We start from the raw sequence: 20,328 nt of genomic DNA, 5'->3' as shown, positions 1-20,328 counted from the left end.
TTTTGCAAAACATGTTGATTGTAACGGTTTATCAGATAAGTTGAATCGTCTTTTTCATTTAGCCATGTTTCATTAAAACATTATATCTGACTCAAGACTAAGAAAACGTGCTTCCAATTATTCAAAGTGATGTTTTAAAGATAGTATTTTAAGGTGCAGAACAGAAAATTTTTTATGACATATTCATAACTGTAAAATAAATAATTTTTTCTGCCTTTTTCGATGGGAGATTTTACCGAAGTTGATGGGTTTTCAACGTTAGTCGCGAAAACAACTCATGATATCATTCATATTGTAGTTGATGTTTGAAGCCTCGTTGAATATATTTTGAGTTTTATAGATTTGGTCATCGGTTGAAACAAGGCGAAAATTGCACCCTCTCTAGTCCAGGTTGAGCCAATTCGTTTTTCAGTTTTCATTTACTTTAAAAATTTCACCCTTCCTCTGCTGATATCTTGGAATACTTTGATGTTTTGTTTTTCTCGCAAGATACGCTTCTTTCTCTTGTTTTCAACTTTATCAATGCGTCTGGAGAATTTCAAATTGATTGGTCTGATCGATACATTATATGTTGGCAGACGATGGGCAATTAAAATGTCATTTTCCTCGACCTTTGCGTTAATTTGTTTATAAATCGATACGCTCTTCTGAATAGTATCCTCGGGTTTTTCTGGTCAACTTGTGTTATTGCTGGTTGCTTTACTTATGTCCAAAAGTTGTCCCTTCTATATTTCAAGTTCTATAAACCCTTCTGCATTTCAAGTTGCTCTACCTCGCATAATGTTCGTAAAGTGTCTTTAGCTTAGCTTGCTGCTTTTCATATCTATTATCTATTATATATTTAAATGCGGGCTTCACTATCTCGCCATGTTTAAGCTTTTTCAACGTATTATTTTTTGCATGTTTAAGCTATATCGTATATTGCAATGCTTAAGATTTTTTTTCGAGTTTCCAATTTTATTTTAGTGGTTATTTTACCGAATCTTTATATATTTAAATGCGGGCTTCACTATCTCGCCATGTTTAAGCTTTTTCAACGTATTATTTTTGCATGTTTAAGCTATATCGTGTATTGCAATGGTTAAGAATTTTTTTCGATTTTCCAATTTGATTTTAGTGGTTATTTTACCGAGTTTAAATTAAGCAGCCCAATATCGAATTAGGGGTTGCAAATTTGGCCTCCAATTTTGAATGCCCGAATCATTTTAGTTAACGAGATAAGACGATTTTTGAGATTTTTTCAAAAATTTTCAGAAATTTCAAATAACAATAAAGTACAAAAATTTAAATTCCCAACCCTGTAGTTGGGCGCTGTCAGAGTTCTCTCAAGGATTGCGAATCTCGCCTCCAAATATGACTGCTCAAATCCTTGTAGTTTTCGAGATATGACGTTTTTTATTGTTATTTTTTCAAAAGTTTTCAGAAAATTTAAATTAATTTTTTCTCAAAATTTGAAATTCCCAATCTTGTAGTTGGGTGCTGTCAGAGTAATCTCGAAGATTGAGAATCTTGCCTCCGACTATGACTTCTCAATTCTTTGTAGTTTTCGAGATATGACGTTTTTGGTGATCTGAATTTCCAACGCTATAGTTCGGTATTGTCAGGGTACTCTAAAGAGTTGCAAATCTTGCCACATGCGACTGCTAAACGCGAGCGACTGCTCAAATGCTTTTAGTTTCCGAGATGTGACCTTTTTTGATTTTTTCAAAATTTTTCAAAGAACTTATCTACAAAGAAATTCAAACAATTTGAAACTAGTAACTTGATGAAAATACAACCTTATTGTCAGCGTACACCCAGGCGTCTCAAATCTTGCTTCATAATTTGAATGCACAATCCTTTTAGTTTCCGACATAAGAAGTTTTTTTTTCTATTTTTTTTTCGGGAAACAGGTTTAAAAAAAATTAACAAAATCTAAGATTCCTAACCCAATAGTAGGGTGCTCTCAGGGAATCTCAGTAATTGCAAATCTGGCCTCCAAATTTCTCCAGAGGCCCATTAAGTTTTCCTGACGACGCTTTTAAAATGGGAATTAAAAAAGTTTAAAAGTTTGAAATTACCAACCCTGTAATTGGCTGCAGTCTGAGTACACTAAAAGTTTGCAGATGTTGTTTCCATTATATGCGGTTTTTCATGAGCTGTCGAAAAATTTCGAAGCACCGAAGGTGCGTTAAACGCTAGTCTAATTTTTTTTTGAGGTTTTCATATTCGACTCGTATTGCTATAACTGCTTGTAAGGTGTTCTATAAGTCAAATTTCAGTTTTTCCATGATTTTAGGGAGCGCTTTGTTAATAGCTTTTCAACTGCCTCTTCGATGTTAGTGCTCGACTTCTTACTTTCATTTTCATTGATTATACTTAGGACAGCACCTGACCTTTTCGAACTGGAACTCGCTTTTGGTAACGGAGTCTGATCTTGGAATCGCAGGCTCGGTGGATTTTCTTCAACTTGATTTGCCTCGTTGGATACTTTCAACTGCTCCTGGTTTCAAATGAATCATTTGAACTAGACATCTCTGTCTCTGAATTTATTTACTAAGTTTATCACCACAATTAGACTAGTTAGGCTTCCTCAATAGCATTGAACCTATTTATCGTTGAAATCTTAACCCTGCGGTTTCTAGAACTTCGAGCACTATTATTACCGTTTACTTACAGCAATAGGGATCATCTTGATGCGATAACCATAATTCAGTAAGACATGATATTGAACTGGAGGGGGTTCAATTAAGATACGGAAGACTGGAAAAGTTCTGTTCCTTATCAGCATTTTTTCCGCAGTTTTACATAAAGATGAAGACGACTGATAAAGTTATTGTTCATTGTTTGCGAATCTAGTTCAGTATAACCTGGTGTTGTAGTCTCCGTTAGTTGAAAAATATCTTAGCGCTCACACTCAACACTGAGTTTGTTTAGTAGATCTTGAAGTTCGATTTGATGTAGTTGGGTTTTTTTTCCAGAACCTTGCGTGTTTATCAAACAGTTTATCACTCGCTAATTCTGAAATAGCTGATATTAGAAAATCTTAAACGTTGGTAGCTATTGATTTTTTCTTCGTTTTTTTTGGAAGTACTAACTGCTTTGTTTTGGCTCCTACGGTTGGCTATTTAACCACGAGCTAAGATGTTTATGGCTACCAGAACTTAGTGCACCTGATCGCCTTGCTCCCAGCTTCTTCGATCGCTTTTCTGTTTCGAAAAAGCGCTGATTTTATCAATTGATCAACAATCTGGGAATCTTTTAAAAATTGTTTTATTAAAGCATGACACATCTAAATTTATTTTAATTGACTTGATGCCCAGAAAACAAAGTGGCCGCTTCGTTTAACCTTATTCGGGAAGATATTCGATCCATTCTTGCTGTTACGCATGCTCTTTGGCCAAGAACTCTTTCACGTAACATGTTTTTCCATGTGACTGTCCTTGCGATAAGCAAGAGTATTGCAATCGGGTACCAGACTTTTTTCGCGCAAATAAATTTGTACACAGGACTCATCTCTAGTGGTACCTTATTTAATAATTAATTCTCAGCCCACTTAGCTTGGAGATTATGAATACGGGAAATATTCTGTTTCAAATGAAATTTTTGGCCAACTATTTTTCTGCCTATCTTATGTCGGCGTTTCTGCCACATCTTGGAATCGTTTTTTTTTTGCGGCGGGCATTTTTTAAATGTTGTTTTTAGTGTTTGATTTACTACTGCAATTCGTAATTTTACTGACCTTGACTTCTTTTTTTTTGGTTTTTTGTTTCGCTGAAACCTTTTATTCGGCCCAAATTGTTTCGGCCTATTTTTTATTGGCATAGTGACCTAATTTTGGGTCGTTTCAAGGGAAACACAATTTTTACGCTCCCCTCCGCACTTTTTTACTTAAAATTTTTACATAGTGCAATTTTTTGTTGTTGTTTCTATACGTTTGCAATTATCAAGTGTTATCATATTGGAAAATTCAGTTTTTTTTAAGATAAGCAACGTGTTTTAAAAAATCTTTTGATTCATATATTATCCAATTTACAAAAAAAAAATCAAATTTTTTGTCTTTATTGGCGTTCAAATTGGACGACTCTACCTGGGACGGTGAAGGTCCGAGTATTGAATCCACTCAAGACTTTTGTTTTTCAAATTGTATTTATTGCGTTTCAAAATATTTAGACCTATCGTTCGTCAGATCTTTTCGGCTTTATTGCCATATCACAGAATTTTCTTGTTCTTTAAGATTTCTCTTTGTAGGCGTTATTGGTTTGCTCCCGTAAATTGTCGATTACCTTACCCTTCAAATTTTCTTTTTTGTTAGTTTTATGTTCTCGTAAAAGCTATATTCGGCGTAAATTGTTTAGGCTTGTTTTGTCGGCCCAGTGGCCTAATTGGCGATTCCTCGAAAAAGAACGTCCTCGAATTTCAGAACTTATCTCACTTTTTCACGATAGTTTAGTTTTTAGCTCAACTGCAGTTTACCCAAGTTCTGTTGGCTTTTATGCCCCGGTCAGTAAAGGTTTTCGAATACCTATTTTATTGGCGATTATTATACTGGATGTATTAAATTCTAATTGAACGTTATTTGAGGCAAAATTATTAATTGTTTTTTTAATTTTTGCAGAGTTTTATGTAGGTCACGATGATTTTTTGTTTCTTTTCAGGAAAAGTCTTAAAGTTTGTCCAGGCTCAATCTTACTTTTTCGCCGTTTGACTTTCGATTGTTTTTTAAGTTCAGTTCATATTCTTTGTTAAAAGGAAGGCAAAATCCACTATCTAATAGCAAAAGTGTAAAGATCACGAACAACGTGATTGACTACTAGTTTTGAAAGTGGAAATTGGTTTTCAGATTTCCCAGCGAAATAAAAAATAATTACCTATTTATCCTGTTTTCTCAAATTGGATTTATTTTATAAAAAAAGTGCTTGTCATAAATTGTTCAAGAAATTCAAAGGGGTTTAAGGGTTTAAGTAAAGGGATAGTTTACTTGCGTTTATAGACTCTTTTCCAACTTTGTTGGCTGTTTCGATTTTTTTCGTTTAAGGTGTTTTTTTTCTATCCTAGCTTGCTATGGTCACCTTTGTCTGAAAAAAATGAAGATTTACTACCGGTATCCCATTTTAGGTGTTCGCATATGAATGAAATGTTTTGACAAAGCGAAGTCCCGCAAATCGAGGGTGGGCCCCAGTGCTGAGCGCAGTGCCAATTATGACGTCATAGAAGCCAGACCCAAGAGATTCATAAGAGTTCATCACGAGAACGTTCGAAAAGCTGAAGTTGCCACTACGGATATTGATTCGGGTGATACTACTTTGCTCCAGCCGGAACGGAGCCTAGATTACGCAGCGCCATCTCTCAAACAGCCTAATGGGTCTCGTAATCCAAAGGATTGGGTTTTGTTTTTTGTTCACGGAGTTGGCAGCTCGTCACGTGACTGGTCCGCTCAGGTAACTTAATGTTATTCAGCTTTAATTTGATTTTATTCATATTTTGTTTTCAGTTGAGAAACAACATTATTCATCAAAGCAGTGCTAGAAACAGGTGTCGTTCCTCCTAAACATCGCCCAGCCCGCCTTTTCATGGGTTTTAATAGTGTTTTACTCGATCTCAAAAAAGGTCGAGAAAATTTATCAAATTTGAATTTTTTATGAGAATCCGCTGCCACAAGAAGATCTTAGATTCGCCCATGGTACCACAGAAAGTTTACAAACTTCCAGGGTTGGGGAAAACAGCGATCTTTATTGAAAAAATCAATTAAACAGCGTTTTTTCAATAAAAAACATGTTTTATTGTTTTTTTTACAGCTTGTTCAGTTCTAACTTTCTGCCCTCATACCCAGAGGTGGATCTAGGATTTTCTCGAAGGGGGGAGGGGGCGGATTTTCAAAAATTTGTCGAAAATTTTGTCCTTTTTTTTGGTCGACCAAATTGATTTTCTGAGCTCTCCCAAACCACAATACCAACATTTTGAAAAAACAGGTCAAAAAGACGTTTTTAGGCCTTTTGAAAATTTTGGCCCAAAAATTGCGCTTTTTCGGCGCGCGCTCCTCCCATTAAATTAGTATATATTGGCGCCAAAGGCGCCTTTAGAAAAAATTCAGGATCAGTCGGCGCAAATGGATATCTCAAAATAGCACAGGCAGGCTCATAAATGGAAGGCGGCTCATACCTCTATCGCAGCGGTTCGACTCCCAGACAATGCTAGTTTTTTGCCATAAAAGTTTTAAAATAAAAAACACTTGTTTTTTATATTGTTTTAAAACGTGTTTTTTTGCCTTTTTTAAAACATGTTTCAAAACATTCCCAACCCAGTAAACTTCGATTAGATTAAAAATGAGATTTTTATCACGAAAAAACATGGATTTGTAAAAGCTTATATTGTCCTTTATGGACAGGTAATTGTATTTGACTAGTAATTATTTTTTCGCTTTTCAATGATTGATTTTTGTAGAAAACTTGAAGTTCCTAAATTTTAGTTTGACGCTGGGCATAATGTAAAAAATATTAAGGTAGTGTTTGGGTTTAGATCGATCATTTTAAAAAACTCGGGTATCGTATAGTGGCAGTGGACCTGATCGGGCACGGTGGCAGCAGACCCCTTCCATCCTCCCCCTCATCTCCAGCTAGCTTAGTGGAGGAGGACTTCAGCTTCAAACAGATGGCGTCTGATGTGCTTGCTGTGTTTGATCATTATGCAGATGGGAGAGGCAATGTACTCATTGGTCATTCACTGGGGTAATGATGTTTTTAGGTAACCGGTCAGAGGCCTAACCCGAAGATTAATTACTTAAGGTTACGTAAGCTATTTATTATCTTACAAGAGCTCACCTTGTAAATTGCAGCGCACGTGCGGTTTGAACCCGCAATCATGTGATTGCTAGGCACCATCACTACCGATGCACCACAACGCCAATATCACACCTCTCCGATCTTTCACGTAGCAAAAAAGTAATTAAAAAAATTGACTCACTGTCGAGTTGATTCAGCTTTAATTTGTGGCTTCATTTTGCCCCCTTTTTCAGTCATTCGTGTAGCGAAGAGTGTATGAAAAGGATAGCGAAACTATTTATATATAACTATTATATTTACTATTTTCACAACCTATATAAACTGCTCTCTTATCTATTTTCAATGCAAGTTTACTCGAGCGATAGCAAGTGTTTTATGATCGGGTTATATGCTTTTTTTTCCAGCTAAGAACTGTCTACGGACGTATTTATGCTCGCACTTATGATAATTTTTATAGTATTACGTCTTATATTACTATTGAGCTTGCGTGCTTTGTGTTATATTACGATTTCGCTTTTTTCCAATTAAACTCGCATAAAATAGTGCTCATTTTGGTGTCTTTTATTGTTCCGACTTTCGATACGAAAGTAACGGAATATTTGTGCTCGGGGTGGGTTTTTTTTTCTTCAGACAAATTTCGACTTTTTAACTGGCCATTTTTGACGGAATTTTTTTTATATCATTCGAAAGGTATTGTTGTCCTGAGCTTGAATTTGAAAAGATATTTCACCTGTGATCATTTTTCGTAAAGTTACGGGGGTTTAAAGATTGCCATTTTGGCCAATTTGGGACAATTAACGCGCGATATATTTCGCGCTTTTAACGCGTAAGCGGAAAGTTAATCCGTCTTAGAAATCGTTCCAAATTGGGTGGAAGAAGCTTATTTGCCATAATTGATTTGTTACAAGGAGCGAAATTTATCCTTTTGTACTTAATATGGCGTGTGGGGGGATGATTTTCATAAAAACAATTCAAATTTTAAAAAAAAAATTTCATTTTGTTTTATTTCATTTAATTTCTTAAATGTTATTACTGCTCCATAAACATTAAAAGGCGGTCGGAACATTCAAGGCTTCGCACTGGTACGAGCAGTCTTGTTGGCTGTTTAAAATAATCTTTTCGCCGCTTCATAAGTGGCTAGTGTTTTGGTGCTTTAAGCGTCAGTAGCACCTTGACAGTTTTTTCTCATTATTTGTTTTTCCGTTTTTCTTGTTTTTTTTTGTGAAGCTAGTTTTTGTAGTTAAAATTATTTTTCTTGATCGCTGGCTGTCTCTATCCGCATTAGTTTTGCGCTATTTTTCTTTGAACGGGTGCATTGTTTTCTTTTAAAAAATAAGCGCTACTTACACTAGCTTATTTCTCTGTGCTTTGTGCAGCAAATTCATTTTCATTAAATGGAATAGATTGACTCCAGAGTTATCGGAAAAATGGTTTTGCTCCATGATAACATTTCACGTTTTCGATTCAATAATTCAAATTTTGAAAGTTAGTTTTTTGGTCGAAGATACTAAAATCGTTCACGAAATTCCGGAATTTTCCGGTATTTTTTTAACTGGATTCCGGAATTAACTGTGAAGTTTGCCGGCTGTGAAGTTTGCCGGAGTCCGGTGCATCTCTATTATAAATTCTATCTGATGATTTAGATGCTCCATTTGCACGTATGTGGCATCCAAGAGACCGTATGCAGTGTCCAAGATGAGTCTATTGTGTGGAGGGGGTCCTGATGTTCTGAATGCGAGGACTGATGGAAGGGGAGGGGGAGGAGGGTGTGGGTGTGGTTGTTGTGACTGTTGCTGTGATATTCTCTCCCTTCCAAATTGTTTCTTTTCACTCTTCAGGCCCTGCTGCTATTCATACGTCAAGAAGTTAGAGCAACGATGGCATCCTTCTTTGTTTTTTTCTTAAGCTAGCCCAGTTAAATCGAACCAATACCCATGCAACAATCGGAGAGGGGGTTCACTATGATGGGGATGGAGTTTTTTAGTGGGAATGGAGGCTACAATTGTTGGTAGAAGTGGGGACTATTAGGAAAAAGATATTTTTTCTTAAAGATACAGGGACTATAATTTTTAATGTATAAAATTTGAGACTAATGAATATCTGGACAAAAAGAATATATCATTGTGAATTTTCGTTTACTTCCAGCAGTGTGATAGCGGAGTTTTTATTTAGTATTATATATTATTCACAGCAGTAGAACTCCTGTTGTTTCTAGGCAGATGTTTTCGCAGAGCCATCTCAAGTCAACTCAACATCTGCATACCAGCTTAGACGATGTGTCTCCTGATGTCATCAAATACACGCTAAAGGTAATTTATCAATCAGAAACTCACTGCTGTCGTTTTTCGAGTTTTCTTTGAAGATTTTTTTTTAACTACAGCTGTTAGCATTTGACTTATGAGCTGAACTCATGTGACATGTATGAAGTTAAATACAATATTAAGTACAACATAAGATGTACTCAGTTTTTACTTTAAGAATCGGTGATAAGAACCGTCTGCGGTTGAGCGGAAAATTCTGATCATTTCCATCGGCGATGTTTTTAGTGGAGTGTTTTAGCGGCTGATCGCGGGCGACGGTCGTTTCTGAAAGCGTAGAAGTGGGTTGGGGTTAATGCAGGTAGTTCGATGCTTGAGCTGCCTGGTTTCTCAGCGACTTGATTTGGAAGAGACGTCGGCGATATCTCTTTGAAGGCGTGCTTTACTGGTCTGCCGAAAAGTGCCGTTTGTTTTTTCCTCATTTGAAGCACCCGAAGAGTAATAGTTGTCGCCATCTGCGCCGACTGAGGGGCCCTGATCTAGCCCGATCTAGCAGGTACAAATGAAATAGGGATAGGATATTTCGCTGCTAGCTGAATGTCCTCATCTCAGTAGATCAGTATATGATCTTGACACGGTTGCTGAGTCGCCATTTTCGGCGAAGGAACATTGATGGGTGTCGAAGCGGGACAGTTGTGCCGCCTGATATGGACGTTGAAAGTGTAAGGTCCACCACTGGATTGACCTGCTATACTCTGGGCAAATGCTCGGGGCATCAAACGACGGTTCATCAATCGTCATTCTTTTCTTGGCCGAAGATGCCCTCGATGAAGTTGACAACAACTCGTGAAGTTGAGCAGTTTATAACGTTTGACACTAATACCGTCTTTGCGCGTATTTTGTTCCGAGATGTAGCCGATTGGCTAAGAGGACGTCCATCCTCAGACGATGGAGATGAGCTTATGAGGCTTGGCGCCGTTGGTCGTTTGCGAGCTCTTTTTGCTGTCGAGGTCTGTTTGCCGTAACAACTAGGGACATTTGATTTCAGTCTTCTGGGCATAAAATTTTTCCGAATAACTTTATTGTTAGAGTTACTATACGGATTCCAAGTAACTTAATCAATTTTGCCCTTAAATGGCTTGAAAATTGCACGCTCCATTTTTCAAACTAGTATTGTCCGGAACATTTCGATCTTTTCTGGATTGTTTATAATCATAAATAAAACCAAATTACGACAGATGAAAATTTTTCAACAAAATGCAATGACACATCCGGACTGGACTGACCTTACGAAACCCTTTGATCCTGTGGCATTGCTCCCTCCTCTGTTCTGCTGTGAGCAAATCCCTCTCCAAGTGCAGGTTATCTAAGTCAAAACGATATGCTGTCAGCTGAAAAAGAGAGTTGGGTGTTCGGTTTGCGACTGAATTGTAATTCAAACGGAGAATACCATGTGACCGAGTTTTCGGTGACCTTGATATCCTCGATGATAGGGCGAAAAAAATTTTACTGGTATTTTTTCTAAAAGGCCTCAACTTATTTGTTTTTGAAACCCGAGTACTGATCGGTTTTGATGATTTTAGGAATGCGTATTGTTGTTTTCATGAACAACTTTCTTACCACCTGTTGACCGGTTCAACATTGCCAAAGGTTTTTTGAAAACCGGTCAATTGCGATCGATGCACATTTCATTTCCCGAATTTTCCTGTAGGAGTAAGCGTAATCGAGCTGGTCCTCATCATTGGGCAAGTGCAAAAAAGGTGCGGGTTGTGTGACCTAGAAGGTAGTCGGGTTTTCAATTTCTTGCCAAATTTAGGGCAAAAAGGACAATCTTTGCACATTTAGATATTGTTGCGATGCAATCGGACCACCATATGTACAGATCCCCTTAAGTTAGGGTTTTTTTTTCAGTGAGCTCTGTTAAAACAGCCTAATTCCAGATGCTTAACAATTCTGGTAGAGACTTCCTGTCTGATACGATTGGCTTTCTCATAGATCCCAAACTGAGTACTTCTGCACGACCGGGATGGTAGCGTACTGAATCTAGCTTCCTCGCCATCCCCCTTTGAAGTCTTTGATTGGCAAGCAGTTGGGCGTTCGTGCCCTTTACAGCCTTCTTTCTATCAGCTGATGACTGGCGCCTTGGTCGGACTGCACCTGATCTCTGCTATCGGCGGTATCTGCCTCCTTTGCCGAATAGTGGCCTTTCGATTGGTACAAACTGGTTCAGGAGTCTCTCAAAGATATTGTCCCGAAAACCAGAATCATGAAACTTTGAAAGGCTAGAGAATTTTTGGTCAACAAGAAATTGTGATAGATCTGAGACGTGATAATCTGGCGACAGAAGTACGAAAGTTGTAAAACTAGTCAGTTGTCTCAGAATTATGACTGAGAATAGCATTTTGAGAACATGCTGAGAAAGTGGAAAATTTGCATACTTTGGTAGCGGTGCAAGCCGATTGGAAGAAGGTTTGTGCATAAAGTACGTCGTCCCTGAGCGAATGCTAGCTCTTGTTGCATTTAATTGGCCCAGTGAATTGGCGAAAATATTGACACCCTCTAGCGATCTCTTGTCGGCCAAAAAAGTGGCAGACTACTGACGTGGCAGGGCTGCCAGCTCTTGATTTGATCCTGAATTTGGCGATTGAGATGATTTCATTCAGCTGTCTACGAAATCACACGATTGAGAACTTTTGCGATGCACTCGATCACGTATTTTAAATCAAATTCGCTCAGAGTTAGGGCCTTAAAGGTAGGATCACGAGATAGGATATGTACTATGCCTAATTTGATACCGGGAATCTGTACAGTAATAAAATCGAATGTGAGCAAGCGGTCGGTTCAGCGTAATAATCTTCACTGGTTGGTTTTTTTCCTCTGTTAATTTTCAACGCGGATATGAATACCTTGTAATCGGTTTGGATCTCGAATTTGTTTTCCAGAAGGTATTTACGGAAATACTCACGAGATCAGACAATTTCAACTAACTCCAATTCTTTGTTACTTTATTTTTGTTCTTGTGTGGTCAAGAATTGCGACGCAATCTGAACCCACTCGTCTTTATCTATTTCTTGCTCCAGGGCAGCCCCCAGACCATTATGGCTAGCGTCACATCTCATTGCTAGCTCGTGATTGATCCTATTGGTTCATTGTCGTAATTATGATTTTAAGAATATTTTTGATTTATGATTTTAAGAATATTTTTGAATGTCAGTTGTTGAGTATCCACCAGTCGAACTGTTGTTTTTTGCTTACTTTTATTGAAGAGAGCAGATGGTCGCAATGGACCTGACTATTCGGCAAGAACCTTGGTAAAGGTTGTTTTGGTTGAGGTTGCCTATAAACTATCTGAGTGACTTGAGTGTCTCAGGCGGATCCAAGGCTAATAAAGCTTCTATTTTAGACTGTTTAGAGGTAATAAAAACTTGCATCAATGTCGAATCCTAAGCAAGAGAAGGGAGAACTAGCGCTCTGACAGTTTGAGAGCAAAGTTTTCTTCCAAAAGTCTTTGAACACTTATTCTACTTGACAATAGTGGCCATCGGCTGAGCGTTTAGTAGCAATTAAATTATCATCTAGGAACGAGAATACGCTCGAAAGTCCTTGCAACCCATAGAAAGTCGTTTTAAATCTATGCGTTCCAGCATTTTACTACAGACGATATTGAAATTGACGTTGCTACTGACTTGCTTGCTAAGTTTGATGATTTGATTGAATGCATTTTTCAGTTCTAGCGGCGTGAACCTCTCTCTCATTTTTTTTTATTTTGAAGAGATGATCTGTGCGGTCGAGTCCAAAAGTTCCAAAAGATGTTGTATTTGTTTTTCAAGATCTGGTCGTTAATGGGCTTGGTGTCCATAGCCAATTTAACAGATCCATCGTTCTTTGCTGTAATAACGATCGGAGCAACAAAGTGATCACTTGCGCAACAAAGTGATCACTTTTCTGAAGAAGTTATTCAATTTTTCCCCACTTTTGACTGAATATGAACCGGGACTCTTTGTCCCTTTTCTCGGATGAAGGTTAATGGCGACTTAGAAGTTGAAAACAACTTGTGGTTTTTAGCATGTCCCACCCTCGTTAAATTTTTCCGTTTTTCTTTTTATAATACACTGTTCACCATTCCTAATTTGTATTTTGTTCAAATTAAGCAATTACTGCCAGCTTTGATTATAAACTGAGACCAAAAAAATTCTAATACGATTTTCATGATGAAGGAAATGGGCGGCCTCCACTTATCACTCCAGGGATGAGATATCCACCACCAGTGTGCCGAACAGGTCTATTTTTCGACGATTGTAATTGACATAGACTATCTATTAGACATACTCGGTCTGACAGAATCTTAGAAGAAGATTTTGAATTCACTATACGGTCTGCTGTTCCTCTGGCGACGAAAGAAGAAGGGCTGCCCATGTCCATACTTGCCTTGAAAAATGTATTGGAACATCTGATGATGATTTGGATACTCTGAATTTTCCCTGTGACTGCATTGACGACCTACCGTTTTTTCACTGAAGTAACTTCTGTGCTCGGTTATGTATAGATCATGGTCAGATAGGCTAGGATTTTCCAGACAATGGTACCTTACGGGTAAGTTGCCGTCTATTGCTGCAAATTCTGATTCTCTATCGGAGATAATGAAGTTGCAACCTTCCCCTTTTGTTTTGTCCGATTCAGCATCCATATTTGCCACCCTGCTAGGCTTATAGCATTTGGCAAAATGCCCATGGTGGTCATCAATTCAACACGTAACATTTCGGGCGAAACAGGGCTGTTAATAATTGGACGAAAGTTTGTCGCCGCAAAAATAGCATGGCTTGGAGTCTATTGGCGGACCCTTCAAACGAATTGTGATCGATTGTGCGCGAGTGATCCGATCTGATAATTTTATGTTCTGCGCCGAGAATACCGGCTCCTGTTTGATTGCGAAGGTTTGAGACGAATTGTTTCCAGACTGGGCTTGCGAGTGGAAGAAAGAAGCTTATTGGAGGTGTTTTTGCAGAGTAGATGCTGTTTGGGTTCTCTTTGTCGCACCTGGACGAATACACAATTCTGTCTGGATATCCTTGAACCTCATCTTGGCGATGAAATTATCTCTTACCACTTTAATGCCCGAAACCAACCTCACAGCGCGGCCTCGTCTGTCAGGTTAAGGAGAAATGACTCGGTCGGTATGTAACGTGTTATAGAATTATCGATAACAAAGTTTATCGATAACAAAGTTCTTCTCTTTCTTGAACAGGCGTTCGTCGCGCCTTTCAAAGCAGGCCTTGATCGCAATTGCGCTACGATCGGCGTGTTAATATTTTTGTGATAATCTTTGTCCCTCGGTACGCGATGAGAAACTTGTTCTTGTTTTGTCTTTTGGTCTGCTGCAAAGAAATATTCGCCGGGAGCTACCCTTGGCTCTTTTGCTCACCTTTCATTATTCGCTTCTTTCGTTTTCCTCGCTGCTGCAGCGCCACGGGCTATCCTATTAGTTGTTTTTGTATCACCTTCATCACTCCCGAGAGTTTCAGGTCTGGGAGAGAATCATCATGAAATGTGCCCGGAGTCTTGAGTAATTCCTTAAGTTCGATTTTCTCCCGAATAGTAATCTCTTAATTGAATCCTTCTGGTACGGTAACTGTTGGCTGAGCCATTTGATACCTTCATGATGTGATACTCGTGCCAAGTGATAACATTCGTTTTTGTAAATAAGTTGATTAAATAGAATAGATTAGATATTAGTGTCATGACAATTACATAACTAGAATTCAACTTAAATCTGCTATAAGCGGGAGAGTGAGAGTAGTTTCTAGCACCAAAGTTTTAATTGAGAATGGTGATGGCTGATTTTTTGTGCTGGTGCTTCGCTACGAGGCCAAACTGTGTATTTTGAGAATTCTAAGCGAATTCCGCTATAATACCGCTCGTTTTGGTCTCTTTGATCTCGGTTTGCTTTGATTGTGCCGACAAAAATTTTTTATGTTCAGAGACTCGTCACCTACACACACCAAATAGTGCGCATATCCAGTGCGCAGGTTGGTCTCGTAATGTTATTTGTTTGGTACCGCGACAAATCGCTACAAAGGACAACTAGCAAAACTTTAGGAACATGAAAACCCACGTTTAAAATTAATTAAATTAAAGAATTTCAGCTAACATCATCAATTTTGGGTATAAATTCCTTGCCTCTGTTGGTAAGCTCGCAACTCGCTGGTGTGACTGCAGCATTGCGAATTTTGCCAGTTGTCTTCTATTGCGAGTTGTTTTCGTCGGGAGTTGCCGTATTACGTATTTGCTTAATCGGTGTACTGATATCTTTAGGGTCAGGTGTGGATGGAGGCAAATGAGGCGTTCCACGAGGCACTGAGGATCCACTGTCAGTTGATTGGAGGAACCGAGGACCAATTGGTAGATGGTGACGACGAAGTTCGCATGTTCCAGGTTAGATGCATAACATATCTACGTCATCATAATTGATAGTTGTGATCATTTGATTATCAATGATAATTTACGCAGTTTTCGTGTAACCTGAGGGACATAATGAAAACAAAAAGAAAAAAAGAGGACAAAAAAAGACAAAGAAAAAAAGATAATGAAAAAAAGATAATAGCTCAATCAAATGGCAAATAAAATGTAATTCAAGCTGCGAAACCTGGATCAATTGCTGTTACTGACACGTATGGGGTAGCAACAGTGTCCTTCACTTAGAGAGATGCAAGCAAATCATTTTAACATTGATAACATTAGAAGTACGCCTAATAAAACAGAAATTATTATCTAGCCATATCAACAATGATGAGCTGCAATGACACCATTAGCTCATGGTCGGTCTATATTTTCTCTCGAATTAAAAAAACGTGCGTTCATTGTTCCTCGTTTCAGACGTTGAGGCTGTGTAGGCTGGACATGATAATAGGTGGATCCCATATGTTGATGATAGAGAATGCAGCCATAGTCAACTCTCTTCTCCAACAGTTCATACTGGAGCCCATACTAGGTTTGCGTTTCTGATAGAAAGATTTACAGTTAACCGTACAATCTCCCCCCATAAGTGACCTACCGTAGAATCTCCCCCCCCCCCTAGCCACGTATTAAATTTGAAAAATGATTTCGTATAAAATATTCATTTCAAACAAAAAGCGCAGAATAGACTGCTTGAGAAAACTTTTCAAAAGAAATACCTATTTTATACTGTTATTAACCAAATTATTATTCAGTTGTTTTTGAAATAAATTTTTTGGTTCTTAGATCAATTTAGTTGCCCTAAAAGTTGATTTTTGAAAAACGAGTATTTTATCCCCCCTAAACTAATAAGGGGGGGGAGGGGGGATTGTACGGTTGATCGCATTTTCATGTGCAATCACTTTTCAGTTAAGTTATTGGTGTTACTGAGTGTTTTTGTATGTTATAGTGTGAATTCGGTAACTGGTTCCAAATTGTGCGTGGGTAGTCAAAAAAGGGTCTGCTTTAGATGAGAAATGGTATGCACTAAGGCTTTCAAGTTTATTGGAAATGATGCATGTTTTTACATTTGCGAGCTTAGCGTATTAGTACGAACCTTCTTTTTCCCCAAGCTAACTCACAAACAAAAGTGTTCTTTGAAAGTGTTTATTTAAGGCTAGTGTTTCTGGTTTATTACGCGTCCGTGGCTGAGTGGTTATTGCGTGAAAATTAAAATATTTAGGTCGCAGATAGCATACGAGACGTAGCCGAATTATTACTACAGTCACGAGACATAAAGTTTGCCACTTTTTGAATTCAATAAGCAAATGAACGTTTTATGCCATTTTGTCTGCAACTATTCAAGATATAAAATTGAAATTTTGACATATGCTAGATGCAGTTAGTCGGAAGGGCTTAGACCTGCCAATATATCAAACGTAGTTTTTAGAGGTATTCTTGTTGTGGAAATATCCTCACAAACAATATAAGGAATTTTAGTTAACGGGCTCAAACTAGTTATTTGAGAAGCTTTTGAGCTAGGCTTATTATTCAGGCCGCCATTATTTGACAGTTAAGTGAATTTGAATTGAAAGAGCTATTTGGTCCGGCGTAACAAAACGGCCAAAAGTTTCGTGAATGGTTTTGCGCTGATGATCGAAAAAAGTCAACAAAAGAATTGTTCCAGCGAGTAATTTGGAAAAATTACTGCTCCAATCGATGCTCGGGTTTCTAATTAGCAGTTCTGTTGAGCGTAATTTTTGTCCAATGTTCTGGTATAAATTCTCCAGAGCTAACAAACAGCTCTTTCAATTCTCTTAACTGTCAATTTTTGGCGGCTTAAGAAGTATCTAGAATATGTAAAGTTTTCAATCTTATTTCCTAAAAGGATGCAGCGAAAATGGCAAGAACATAAAGAAAATTTTCGTTCATTTGCTCGTTGAAATCAAAAAAATTGCAGCTTCTATGTCCCGTGGCTGTAAGTCGAGGCTTATTAGTAATTTTTCTTATTGCACTTTATAAAGCTGATTTTATTGTGTTCTCGCTTGTGTTAGCGAAGCACAACTTCGCCTCTGTGTAAGAGTTTTGTGGGGATATATATATTGTTACATCAGTTCAACGAACGCTTTTATACACAAGCAATGCTTGTGTTATAGTATGAACTCTTTTTTTTCCAACCTAAGACGCAAATATTGTTGCGATAAAATATGTTCATTTTGAAAGTGTTCATTTTGATCAATAACCAGCTATTACGTACAGCCAATGCTAAGGATTTTAACAGAAACTTTTTTGTTCCGACTTTCGTAACGAAAAAAAAAAACGGAATATTTGTGATCGGGGTCGTTTTATTTCTTCGGACAAATTTCGACTTTTTAACTAGCAATTTTTGACGGTATTTTTTATATCATTCAAAAAGTATTGTTGTAATGAGCTTAAATTTGGAAAGATATTTCACCTGTGATCATTTTTTGTAAATTTATGGGGGTATAAAATTGCCAATTTGGGACAATTAACGCGCGATATATTTCGCGCTATTAACGAATAAGCGGAGATTTAATCCGTCAAAGAAATCGTTCCAAATTGGTTGAAGGAAGTTTATTTACCATAATTGATATATTACCAGGAGCAAAATTTATCACTTTGTACTTAATATGGCGTGCGGGGGGGGGGGGTGATTTTCTCAAAAAGTTTCAATAAAAATTTTCTTTTTTTAATTACATTAAAGTTTTTCATGTTACTACTGCTCCATAGACTGCTCTATTACTTGAGGCATGTTTGTTGGTAATTTTTTTTTTCAAATTAACTCGTACTGCTTATGCGTAATATTTGGTGTGCGAAATTTTGTAGACGCAAAGTTTTATTCATTCAGTTTTTCCCAGTAGCGTTATCGGGCATATTTTTGCATGTGTATGCGAAGTGCAACTTCGCCTCTGTGTCAAACATTTGATTAAGCCAATTGTTAAACAAATGGTGATATCGGGCATCAATGTCACGTATCAAAAATTTAGCTGTTTACGTTAAACCAAAAAAAAACCATAATATATTTTCGTAGGGCGTCGTTATGATATCAGTATTTTCGTAGGGCGTCGTTATGATATCAGTCGTTATGATGTCAGTATTAGGTTATGAGCTTTTTAAGTATTTTTAAGTTAATTTATGAGTTGTGTTCAGACGAAGCAGATTTCGCCAAGTTCAACTTCCCCTCAGATTCTAAAGACGTGCAGTTGGAAGAACAGGTCAAAAAGGCGAATTCGGAAATTGTTCGGAAATCAGTGCTGTTCCACAAAGATAGATAACGCCCATATCACTCAAATAATAAAATGACAAGTATGCCCCAACACAACATATCTCCAGAGCTGCCATCCCGTCTCTGCTGGCAGAGCAAATATATCGTCACACCGTTTTGTTTTGTAGAAGCTATTGAAGTTACAAATTTTAGAAGCTTTTTGGATTTAGAATTTTTATTTTCAGTTATATTAGTTAAACGTATCTTCTGATCTGAACTTTTTGAACCTCATTTAGAAATCTGATATTGCTGCGTTAGTCATTTTTCCCCTAAGAAAAGACGCATTTTTGTAGCAAAGCTTCTGTTGGGCTTAATCTTCAGGAGCTGCATCTGGCTAATACAGGCATCTGTGGCTTAGTTGAAGTTTGGCAATATGCTAAGCAGAAGGATCGTTTATTGTGGTGCCGTTATTGTTCCGACCATTGAAAATGGGGATGAACTTTGTATTCGGGTGTGATTTTTTTAAGAATGAATTAGAAGTGGTAGATAACTCTCTCGCTCATTCATCCATGTAAAGTAAATTACAGGCTAGCAGCAAGACCAGGTATAATCAACAGTTTAATTAGAGAGCGATAAAAGTGAAGTAAATCAACGTCTATTTATACGGAAAGTTAACCGCGTGTTGAGATCTGATCTCATGGTATGATATCGCGTGACATCGTGCGATATCCAATCATCTTCTTATTTTGAACTAAAAAGTGGGAAGTGACTTCTCTAAAAAGTGAGAAGCCATTTCTCCCAAACTTAACACTCCTCCTTTCAAAATAAGTACTGATCATAGCCGACACTAGTCTGGAGGTTCAGTTTTACCATGTCCCTTACGATGTTTGTTGAGAGCTATTTGTTGACAGTTTTTTTTCTGTCCTAGCTCAAATACCCTGATCAATTTGCCTGCTCTTTCTACTCACCACTATCTTTGAACCTAACTTCATGTCCAGACTCTGAAACTTCTTAACCTCGCATAAGTTTCTCGACTCCTTACCTCGTTCGTCGATTGACATTTTAGTTTTTGGATGGGCTCTAGGCTCATTTTTCAACTCTACCTCCTTCATTTTATCATCGTCCTTTATCATCAAGTTCTCATTTTGCACACTAAAATTCTCAATCTTCTCTTCTGTCTCTCTGGAAAAATAAGTCCTATTGACTCTGAACTCTGAAGAGTTATTTTCCGCTTTATCAACACTTAATTTTTCGTGATTTCCAAATCCTATTTTTTTCTAAATATAAAGATTTCCTCGCCCACTTAGCGGGTAAATGGTCCCATTTCCTTGCTCATTACATGATTTTTCTACAAAAACTACCTAAGCTCCTCCTCTAGTAAGTTGTGAGACAGACACTAATTTTTCTGAGTTTTCTGGTACAAGAAACAATCACTCATTGAATTTTTTTTTTCAAATTTCCTTGATTCTCTCACAATAAACAACTCATCCTTTACCTAAAATATTAGACCCCATTTTCTTAGCGTTTTCAACAGTTTCGCTAAAACTCTGGTCCAGCTCAACAAATAAGTTCCTATACTTTATAATACTGCAAGTTGCCCCTGAATCTGTAACAAGGTCACAGTGGAATCGGCTGAGTTGTAAAAGCTAAA

The 20,328-nt window shown here is 37.6% G+C and overlaps 1 protein-coding gene across 2 annotated transcripts; it reads left to right on the top strand.

Annotated features, from left to right (window-relative positions):
• The first annotated feature begins 5,100 nt into the window (after window positions 1-5,100).
• Window positions 5,101-18,948, top strand: LOC134854213 (protein ABHD8-like). 2 transcript variants are annotated; one of them, XR_010164398.1, is made up of 8 exons: window positions 5,101-5,420; window positions 6,499-6,707; window positions 8,405-8,626; window positions 8,977-9,070; window positions 15,332-15,451; window positions 15,893-16,007; window positions 16,422-16,491; window positions 18,623-18,732. XR_010164398.1 is itself a non-coding variant. In XM_063870379.1 (7 exons), exons 1-7 carry the CDS (start codon window positions 5,112-5,114, stop codon window positions 18,745-18,747), a joined length of 1,194 nt encoding a protein of 397 aa, XP_063726449.1. In that variant the 5' UTR covers window positions 5,101-5,111; the 3' UTR covers window positions 18,748-18,948. The 2 variants fall into 2 exon arrangements, 1 of the variants encoding a protein (XP_063726449.1); XM_063870379.1 differs by lacking the exon at window positions 16,422-16,491 and having other exon boundaries at window positions 18,623-18,948.
• The last annotated feature ends 1,380 nt before the right edge of the window (window positions 18,949-20,328 follow it).

The sequence above is a fragment of the Symsagittifera roscoffensis genome, chromosome 9 (genome assembly GCF_963678635.1).
Source record: "Symsagittifera roscoffensis chromosome 9, txSymRosc1.1, whole genome shotgun sequence".
NCBI lineage: Eukaryota > Metazoa > Xenacoelomorpha > Acoela > Convolutidae > Symsagittifera > Symsagittifera roscoffensis.
Note: the sequence above shows the minus strand (reverse complement) of the source record. Positions and strands in the feature narration are given on the sequence as shown.